At 41.0% G+C, this 11,212-nt stretch overlaps 1 protein-coding gene across 1 annotated transcript in view; it reads left to right on the plus strand.

Annotated features, from left to right (window-relative positions):
* Positions 1 to 10,333, plus strand: part of NCBP2 (nuclear cap binding protein subunit 2) — a 33,012-nt gene extending 22,679 nt beyond the window's left edge. The window contains exons 3-4 of the mRNA XM_078666508.1: positions 7,833 to 7,971; positions 9,901 to 10,333. Of these exons, the coding sequence (XP_078522634.1) occupies positions 7,833 to 7,971; positions 9,901 to 9,972 (211 nt within the window). The 3' untranslated portion in view covers positions 9,973 to 10,333. The remainder of the gene's footprint in view (positions 1 to 7,832; positions 7,972 to 9,900) is intronic.
* Positions 10,334 to 11,212: the final 879 nt, after the last annotated feature.

The raw sequence follows: 11,212 nt of genomic DNA on the forward strand, positions 1-11,212 counted from the left end.
CAAATCGACCCCTTTGACCAAGCCTAGCACTAGAGCATCGGGGAGTCAAGACAAAAACTCCATTGCCTTAGCTCAGAAGGTTAATAAACAGGGCCCCCCTTGCACTGACTTACCTCCTGAGGCTACTCCTTACACGATTGTCCTAACAGGTGTCTCAACCATTAGGGAAGACATACCAGAATCCTATGGGGATCTTAAAAATAAAGTTGTTTTCTGGTATAAAGTTGTTTTCTGGTTAAACAAAAATAGACCCCTTCCACCCTCTTCTGCCACGGAGATATTGAGTGTCAGAAGAGTAAACTGGGTGGGACACAGCCCGAAGGACCTGGATGGGGATTGTATTATAGTAAATTTCAGGGATCCTTGGGTGGTGGACTTCATACGTAGGGAAGCTAGATTTGGGAGGATGGGTGACGTGCAGTCATTGGGTCTCAGTTATTTTTATCCCAAAAGAAATAATGTGCCCTTTGCCAACCCCCTAATGCCTAGAAGAACTTATGGGAGATTTCCAGCAGACAGGACCACATATACCCCATTCATTCCCCAATTGTTTAACCGGTTTGAACCACACTCTGGTTTGGAGGGCATTGACTGACTCCGCCCCGTATTCGGCGGAGAGAGTCACTGGCAACTTTGTAAATGGGGAAGTTGGATTATGCAGTATGGCTTGTTTAGCCAGTCAGGAGGGGGGGCATCAGAAGATGGACGAGGTTGCTGGGAGCGTTTTAGATGGTAACTCCCTGGTTGGTTTTCCGCCTACCGAGGGTGGGGACTTAGGCCGAGAGTTGAGGGTTTTGAATCGAGATGCTCCTTCCATTCAGGATATGGTACTCAAAATAGCTTCATGGAACATTGCAGGGCTAAAGGGGCGAATAGGCTCAGACGACTGGGCAGATTTCGTAGATACTTTTGATATTTTATTATTTCAAGAGAGCTGGGCTCCCGAACCAATTCTTCGGGCAGGCTTTCTTAATTTCTATAAGCCAGCAATCCAGGGTACCAAGGGTAGAGCGTCAGGGGGCCTAGTAATTTGGGTTAGGCAGTCCATCAGTTACAGACCGGTAGAAATTTTAGTGAATAATCCCGATATTTTGGGGATTAAGTTATGTAGGGAAAATCACCAGGATATTATTGTTCTCAATATATATGCTCGAGGCCTTCCCGGCGGGCGATGCCCGGCTATTATAGATGAGTTGGACTCCTACCTTGAATTGATTGGGAGAGATAATCTAATACTTATAGCGGGGGATCTAAACTGCACCTTTGAACCCTTGATGAGCGAGGGTGAGGACTTGTGGTCTGAGGAAGATGCTGTGTGGAATATCCCGAATTTGACACTGAACTATATTAAAAAGGGTACAGAGGCTGCCTTGCACTGGTTAGGGCTGTGCTTAGAGTGGGGTTTGAGAGCGGTCAATGGTCGAACGATTTCTGATAAAGCTGGTCATCCTACTTTTGACAATGGGGTTAGTAAAAGCAGAATTGACTACATTTTGGTCAAAATGGAATATTGGTCTCTCCTGGAAGACATGGTAGTCGTGGCTCGTCCTGAGAGTGACCATAACCCGTTGTCTTCAAGTTTGAAGCTTTCTGGTTGCTCTGGCAGGTCTCCTGTAGCTACGTGCATTACTGCAGAGGCTGTTTTAACCAATGATAGAAGGAGGGTCAGATGGTGCAGGGTCGTGGTGGATCCCGCCTTGTTAGATGGCATATCTTTGGAAGTTTCATCTACCTTGAGTGCCATACATGATCTATCTTCTAATATGGAAGCAGTCCACCAGATCAGTGACCTACATGAGCAGTGTTTCAACAAGCTGAAGGCCCTCCTTACCTTACCTCTAAAGCATGGGAAAGAGAAAGCAATTGGCACTAGCAAGAAATGGTATAATAAAAAATGCAGGGAGGCCCATAGTGGGCTCATAAAAGCTATCAAATCTAGGGTAACCCTTGATATTAAACTGGCACGGCAAAAGTACAAGAAGGTTCAGTGGGAGGCAAGGAGAGTGGGACGAGTGTTATTGGTCTGACCTCCTATGAGGCCTGCCTATCCTCTAACCAGATTAAGTTCTGGGAAGTTGTGAAATGGGGCAGAAACCCTGACTCGCAGACCCCAGTAATTTATGTCTCTGCGGAAGCATGGGTGGACTTTTTTTCGTCCCAGTTTAAAGACCCAGAGTATGAACTCCTCGACTCCCCGGTGACTTGGGCACTATTGCCTCCTTCTCCCCGTCATTCTTTGGTGTTTACAAATCATGACACTGAGTCTGCTCTCAGTTTGGTTCAAGCAGGGAAAGCTCCGGGGATGGACTGTATCCCGGCAGGCTTATTCAAAACTGACCCCCAACTCTGGGTTCCTTATATTACACAGATTGCTAATGCTATTGCCAAGGGGGCAAGGATCCCAGAGTCTTGGAAAGGTGCGGAAATCCTTCCTATTCTTAAAAAGGGGGATCGATCGGTCCTTGGAAATTATCGCCCTATTAGTCTCATAGATTCCCTGCAGAAAATTGTCGCTAGGATGGTCCTTGCCAAAGTCCAAGGGTGGATGGAGATGGAGAGCATTCTCTCACCGCTGCAGGCTGGCTTTAGATCAGGCACCAGCACCATCGACCAGGTCTTCAGATTCATTCTGATATACTGGAAGGTGGTACTGTTGGGCGGAGGGTCCATCTACGCTGCCTTTGTGGACCTTAAGTCCGCCTTCGACCTTGTGCCTAGGGCAAAATTGTGGGCTGTCCTGGTTAAGCTAGGACTGCCGCCCGAACTCCTCGAACTCATGGTAAGATTGCACGAGGGCAATTTTGCTAAGGTGTGGTGGGGGGGACAGGGGCAGGTGACGGACAGCTTTCCCGTAACGAGGGGTGTCCGCCAGGGGTGCGTTTTGGCACCTACCCTGTTCTTATTATTTTTTTAACCAGGTGGTGACGTTTTTTGCTGACACCCCCACTGATGCACCCACATTGGGCGGGACTAAGTTCCCACTGCTCATCTTTGCAGATGATACATTAATCCTCTCCAAGACACGTAATGGTCTTCAAAAGGCGATTAACAGATTTGAGGATTTTTGTAAATTAAATGATCTGCAAATAAATGTGAGCAAGACAAAATGTATGGTTTTAACTAAAAATCGCCCCATTAAAAGCCACATTAGCATGAATGGAGTCGGCCTTGAACAGGTGGATGTCATGACCTAACTTGGAGTGACCCTTGACTATCGCCTACGCTGGAAGCCTCAGGTTGATGCTCTCCACTTAAGATTTGTACGCCTTACGGGATGCCTAATCCAGGAGCAAAGAATGTCTTTAACCAAAAGGGTATCACCTGCACTAAAGATTTATGAAGCAAAAATTAGTTCTGCAATCTTGTATGGAGCTGACCTATGGGGTTTTATGGACCTAACTCCCTTGGTAAGAGTCCAAAATAAATTCCTGCGCAAACTGGTAGGATTACCCCAATCCACACCAATTAAACCACTTTTGTTGGATATGGGTTGTAAGCCGATAAATGAGATGGCACGGTACCGGCTGGTAGCATTGTGGAGACTGATTTGGACGTTGCCGGATCTAAGCCTCTTTGCTAATGAACTCGCGGAAGTGAGATCAATCTTGGGTTCTGGTGATATTCCATGGCTCCGGGAGGTGAAACTAATTTTGGAAAGTATGGGACTTAGCCAATTGTGGGCTAACCCGGGGTCTACTGCTTTCACCCCGAACCAAGAATTTAAAATGCTCTATTGGGCATCTGTTAGATATCAATCTGTCGTCCTGTCAAATGCTGCCACCCTAACGGGTAGATTCTTGGTGCACAAATTGGATCCCCTACTGGAGAACTATTGGGATGTTATTACCAGGAGCCTGGACAAAAAAGTATACCACCAGTTTATAGTTGGGTCTTTGCCAGTAAGGTCCTTTTCCAAGAAATGGCATGGCCATTCAACTGAGTACTGCCCCTGGTGTAATGATCAAAAGGAGAGTGTGGGTCATTTCTTCTTTGCTTGTCCTGCCTTTTCAGCCCCAAGGAATAAATGGATTAGGCCCATTTGTCGTCAGATGAATATTGGAGGGAGTGCAGAGGCATTGTGGACTCTAAGAACAAATACCTCAGAGATTGTGGTTATAGGTGTAGCAAAGTACCTAGGGTGGGCTTGGGTTATCAGAGCTAGACACCTTCATGTATCTTGATTTATCAATTTAATCATGGGTATTTTCTTATACTGCGTCTTTAAAATTACTGTTTAATCTTTTTCTTAAAATGAGGAACTGTTTTGGAAGAAATATGGTGTTTTTTGAATTATATGTATGTATGATCTGGTTTTATCCTTTTTTAATGTCGATTGTCTTTTATGATGTAAAAATCGAAATAAAGACTTATGAAACTGAGTAGGTCTAGGCTTTGGTTCAAGTGTCATCATTCTGTCTCTTAAATTTTTCATAACTTAAATGTTAAAGGAACCATCTTCCGGCCATGCTAAAACACCATCTTTCTTGGTATATTCCATCCAATTTTCAAACCAAAGGCAAGTATGATAACCATATTCACCTTCCATATAAGCTGCAGGTGTCTTGTACTTATAAAGTAACTTTTCACCTTGCGTTTCAATTTTCTTGTCAGATTTCAATTTATTTTTCAATTTCTGAAACCATGAAAGCTTCTTTTTCTGTTTGATATAATAATAATAATCCATATTTAAAATCTGTTTCCTTTACTTCAGTGAAGATCGTAACAAGGTAGTTGGTATTCCGCTGCACCAACCAATCCGTGCGTGAAACTCACTAACAAGCCAATCAGGTTAAGCTACGTCACCACCTTGCTCAACCAATAGAAACACTGCTTTCAGAATAAGCCAATCAGCTGTCAGCTCGTTCTGATCACGTGAACCAATCCGCGCGCTTGCTGTGACGTATGTCAGCCAATCACAGCGCGGACCCTGTGACGTACACTGCCGCTGCAGCTTCTCGTCTCTCGCTCCTAGAGCTCACCCCTCCTTCACAAAATATTTTCACAGCGCCATTTTAAACCAAACTTTTCAATGTAATTCAGTTAATAACTTCACAAAAACAAACCATTTGTCTGTTTCGCTAAAATAAGTGATCGTTTTAACAGTTATTCAAGTATTCTTTTGCATGAATAGACAACGCTATTCTCACAGAATATTCAGATTCGTTGATAAAGTAAAACTACTCTACCCTTCTAACAGGTAACAACAAACGCGTTTCTCTCTGAATGCACATATAGTGACAATTCAAAGTTCAACTCGAACGGTTATTAAAAAATCATTTACGCATATTCATAAGGAAGAAACCCTAACCATGCATACATGAATCTGGGTAGGACTTTAACCTACCATAGAAATCCTCACTCGCCAGTAAGATAGACGACGCTTCCTTACCCTTCACACAAGCTCGGATAAATTCTATTACTCTTTTCACAATGAGTTTTAAAACCGGCTCTAAATCCCTATACTCGAAAGCTATGATTTCATAGACAATCCTCACTATACATTCGACCTAGCACACCTAGAGTCCCTAAACTTGTGCTGTACGTCCACAACACTAGATCAGTACGGATACAGCATTTTGACCACATGCCCTGATTTTAAGCTCTTTAATCCGAGGCTTGTTTTTGTTACCTTTAACCTGCGTAGGCTACGGTGCATTTAATCCAGACAATTGATGGCACATATTTGGCAGTTTTGTGTGCCTGGAAAGATGATTTCTACTCCAGTTAGAAGCCTGACGTAGAAGTTGTTTGGCCTCCTCTCAAATGGTCCTAGATTTTGGCCCCGGTGACCTTGTGAGCAATTGGTTCCTACCCAGATACTACCATGGTTGAAACCCTTTAAATACTTATCTCTTGATTAGATAACAAAATACATTTTGATACACTTCACACTAACCCTCCAGCTCCTTAGTATATTGAGGAACTAAGACTTGTAAAACTTTGATGCAAAGCAATAAACGTTGATGCAAAAACTAAGTGTGGGGATAAAAAAAAGCAAGATGAGCACACATTACATTTTATGCAAAATGCATCAATAATGCACATAACTCAGTAGTCTTTACCATCGTTGATGAACTGTTCAGTCCCTCCACGAGTGTGGCGATTATTTAGTCATTCTTAGTTATGTAAATCTTCGGGGTATTTTGTCATACACAAAAAATTAAAAAAAATTATTCAACATAAATTTGACCTTTACCAAAGTAGTACACATTTGACCGAACACACCACTAATAGCAACCCTTTCTGAGTTAAGATCTGCCACTACCATGGAGATCAAGACCATTATTTGGGCCAAGAAACTGGGTTCGCCTCTCGATCCTAATCCTTCCCAGGTATTTTATTTCAGATGAAGCAAGCTCTTGTATATAAAAAAGAGTAGATCTCACAAAATAGATTAACTTCCACCCTATATACTTAGTTCTGTTTATGGCAAAGTGGTAGAAAATTTAGCCCCTACGCAACGTTTTCAGTTTATTTATGAACATCCAATTTTAGGACTAGATAAAGCTTGGTTCTGTCCATCCCACAATACTGAAGTAGCCTTATTAGCAGTTATGGACAACTTGTGTATGACGAGTGATCAAAGAGGATTTTCCGAGCTGACACTGCTATATTTTTTCACTGTCTTTAACACAGCGTGTCATGCAATACTGATTTTGAGAGTGTATAACGTTGGTGTCTAAAACAAAGCCCTAAATGGAATGAAATTCCGAGTGGAAGGAGAGCAGGCAGTCACCATGTTGCCTTTTAAACCCTCTACAACTTGTGGAGTTTTCCAAGTTTCCTCCCTTGGTCTCATCCTAACTCAAAATATTGAACGCTATTCCTGGTAGTCTTTAGGCAACCCCGCTCTCCTTTAATGTTGGAAAAAAACTGAAAAGTGTCCGTTTTCTGAAATCATTTTAGATGGAGTTGGTCTTTTCAGTATATCCAGGGCTTAGATGCCGTGCTTTAATGTAATTACATGCTCATGAAAACTTGAAACTAAATTGAATATAATGACCATATGCAGACAAGTGCCTTCATCACAGTTTTGCACAGATGACGCTTACAAATATAAACTGTAACATATAGAAACAATCAGTGTGGCTAAACATACTAAAAGCCTGTACATTGATTGCCATCTTCTTGCATGCATTGAAATGTCCCACAAAAAATATAAACTCATGCTGATTAGATCAGTTGATGTGCCATCACCACATCATATATTAATCAAATTCCCACTCGCCCACTGCTTTCCTCTAGCTGCACAAATAATTGACAAATCTGCTAATTTGTTGAAGCTACAGATCTCTTCCACAGACACGCTTCCTCTCCAACGGAGAACATATGCATGGGCTTGTTGTTTTGCACCGCTCCAGGAAATGCGCCTTAGTTTTCATTCTATGAGGAAGCTAGAAAATTCAGCCCATTTTTATTGGTATGTGGGTGCCAACAAAATTTCTAGGACGTAAATTTGTTTTAAGTATTGGCTACAAATAACTTCTTGTTAAACTAAACATTGTTACACTGTTGTAGAAAGCAGTTTGGTAATCAAAAATGTCCATTTTATTTTTGAAAATGTATGCTTTGTGGTCTGCCTGCTGGCACTAACTTTGGCATCCGCTGTGGGAAAATGTTCAATTTGTCGATAGTTGGATGGAATTGATGTCTAAGCCCAATCTTATTATGATAAGACAGTCTGATGCTTTGCACGTGTTTGTTTTAATTTTCATATGTACCATAACCCCCGTTTTGTTGATGACTCGTACACTGTTCTTTGCTCATTTTCTGATAATTGGGGCACTTCACATGGACTTTTTTTCTATGTGACTCCTTAACACTCTCACAAGATATTATTTAAGAAATGATGCAGAAAACTGTATGAGGTATATTAACGGTACAAGGCTGGATGATCGAATTATCAGAACTGACTGGGATGCAGGCTTCAAAGAAGGTAGACAGTTTGGCCGTGGTAGATCTGGCGGACAGGTAAGTAAATTAAAGAATCTTATTTTTTTTTTTCTTTGTTTAAATGTGATGTAAGCTTGTATTAAAAGAAATATATGCATTGTTCGTGCCTACTGGTGTGATGATTGATCCACCCAAAACGTGATGAACTGTGGCTATTCATCGTGGTGTTGCATAGAACATGTTATTGAATTAGTTTGTGTTGAATGGAATACTTTTTCTTGGGTAGATAAATGTAATGAGTTTTAAAAGGGGAGGATTTAACAGGTTCAAACTAGGTTTGGGGGAAGGGGATGTCTATTTATTTACATCACTTTTAAACTAAACTGCTGTGTGATTCTGCAAGATACCAACTGGGTATAGCCACCGTAAGTAGCCAAGCACAAAGACTTTGTTTCAGAGCTATTTTTAAAGTTTACCAAGTTATGTTTTTTGATGCAGGTAGGGAATTCAAAGGACACCTCGGGCAGAGCTTTCTTTGTCCGACAGTTTCCAGATTGCAGTACGAAGTAAATGTCCATTCCTTTAAAGTAATGGCTGTAATGCCAAGTCCAGTTCATCAGAAAAGCAGTGCCAGTATACCTATCTAGATCTTCTAAATTTGATGTTCTGAAAGACCATATAGGAGTACTGGAGCAGGTTCGCACTACAGATGGCAATACATTAGTTTTGAGGTGCTGTCTCAATTATAATACTTTATAGAAGAGATAATTTAATCAATTGCGGTTATCCAGCTGCAAAGTTTTAATTGCGTGGATATCAAATTCCACTTAACTAAGATAGTTGATAAGGACCTACCCAATATATGGAGCTCATATGTCTTCAAGATGGTGCTAAAGAGATTTCTATTGGTAAAAATGTTCGGATATTTCAGTTTCCAATGGAGCAGGACACAGCCCATATTTTCAGGTGAATATGTGGATGGCAGCAAACTTTCACGTAAACATTTTTTTAAATTTATATGATTAACGCCTCCACTCAAAACCAAAATTCCCTTTTTCTGGCCATTAGCTGTCCTTTTTATGGTTCCTTTCGAGCCACAATTTTCCGTTCCATCGAGATCTCCCTCTTAAAGCATGCTCCAGTGTTTCATTCACTCTAGTTATAGCGGGAAGCTTATACTATGTTTGTGCTGTACCACACATAGTAGTTAACAACATTTACCTTCAGTTTGTTACCAAGATCCCCTGGTCAATGACTGGATAAAGCAATGTCCAGATATGGGGAACATACTGCAGCAGTGGAATAGTATTTTCTGATCAATTTCAGCAAAGCGATCATCACTGAACACCTAGCGAAAGCTGAACTTTATTTGCAAATACATTCCTGTATTAAACACACCCCTAGTGCAATTAGTTGGGTTTTTGTGGTGGGATCATTGATTTAGATTTTTCTGGTCGCAGTGGTACATAACAGTAGCAGTGGTCCTCTGCTTGTTCAAAGAAGTCTGTCTAGTCATGGTTTTGCATCCTACACACCTCTAGTGTGTGACCACCTGCCATACGCCTGTTACTCCTGTCCCATAACTCCGTGTTTAAAATCTCCCTATAATCCTGCTAGTTTACCATGTTACTGGGAAGGTGGGCTGGCCATGGTACTGTGGTGACCTCAGCGTCTCTGGAGAAAAGTACACACTCTTGGTGGCTTATTTTAGGTCTGGTGATTAGGTGGGTAGCCTCCACCCAACTGTGACACGATTTGTCTGGACACTGTTTCCCAAGCCCTTCTTGAAACACTCTTGTATTGCATCTCTTAAAACCACAGAAAATAATTATTTCTGGTGGCACTCCCTATATGATTGCAATGGAAGTGCTGAATGGTGCTTCCAGTGTTGTTTCTATATTTTTGTTTTGCTACTGTATTTGGCACCTAGCATATTTTCCCTCTTTTTAGTTTTGTAATTTGCTCCTACAATCTTTCTGTTAAAATCGTTTGTATTTGTTTTTGTAGGTCCGAGATGAATATCGGCAAGATTATGATGCTGGAAGAGGCGGCTATGGAAAAATAGTCCAACCTTTGTGACTATGACGTTGTGTAGCAAATTCAGAACTAAAGTTTATTAGGTTCCTAAACAGAATTTTTTTATTCAATTGTTCGAACTGTGAGACGCAGATTCTTATTGCTCTCAATTTTTAAAGGCTAGAATCTGCAAGAAAAGAAGAAATTCTACTATTGCTAGTAGCTAACAAACTGGGGAGGGGACAGGAATAAGATGTTTTACTTCGATTTGTAATCCTACACCTGGTTCTGCAACAAAGGCATGCTTTGAGGTATATGTGTATGGTAGACATGTATGTGCAATGTTTTGTTTGGCTCTAAACGGCTTTGGATTTTTGAAACCTGTTTGTGCACCTTTGCTGGAAATAAAATCTCAGTCAAATAACGGTGTTTTATTTTTGTAATGAATCTTGATATTTACTTCATATGACTTTGTGACAGTAAGGCGAAAAGCAGATTCAGCTGATCAGATGTCTTCATTTTAACCTAATTACCCTCAAAATAATTTAAAGTTAATTATCAAATTTCTGCCATATGGAAACTGGAATAGCTGAAAAACTCTAATGTAACAACTTACTTTTCAACCCTTAACTTGTAGACCCTGGTTGGACCCGCATCTGTCCTTCGCTAATGGATGAAAATAATTCCATCACTTAAAAAAAAATATATATCTTTATTGAATTTTGAAAGCATTATATATCACATTGTCTCTTTCGGCTATAAAAAATAAATGCATACCACACATCTAAGCAACATTTTCATTAACATCTAGTATTCTTTTTAAACTTGAACATCCTGTTTAATGTACTTTTCTCATGCATGGGTATAATTTAATTCTTATTCCAAAGGCCCATATGTTTTTCGACTTGTAAATTACAAGCCCTTGTATTCTTCCCCTCCTCCTGATACTCTTTCATGCAATGGATGGTTTGAATCCCCCCTTTTCCGTGGTTGGGTTTTTGCTTACCTAGTCAACCCTTTTGACCTGTATGACCTATCCTAGTTGGTAAATTAATTGCCTGTTCAAATTTGGCCTCTTCATAAATTTCCTGTACCTTCGTTTGTATATCTATACTTCCTGTAGTCTGAGTAAGCATAGTTAGCCAGTGCAATTGCAAACCCCCTTGTCATTTGGAGTGTGACTTGTCCAATCCTTTTTTTGGTCCATGCAAATACTGACGTTTGTTGCACCTGCATGGTAAGTTGGAGGCACATGGTGTGAATACATTGCTTTGTATCGTTTCTGAAAGGCTTGGCCCCCACT

Source organism: Lissotriton helveticus, chromosome 11, assembly GCF_964261635.1.
Source record: "Lissotriton helveticus chromosome 11, aLisHel1.1, whole genome shotgun sequence".
NCBI lineage: Eukaryota > Metazoa > Chordata > Amphibia > Caudata > Salamandridae > Lissotriton > Lissotriton helveticus.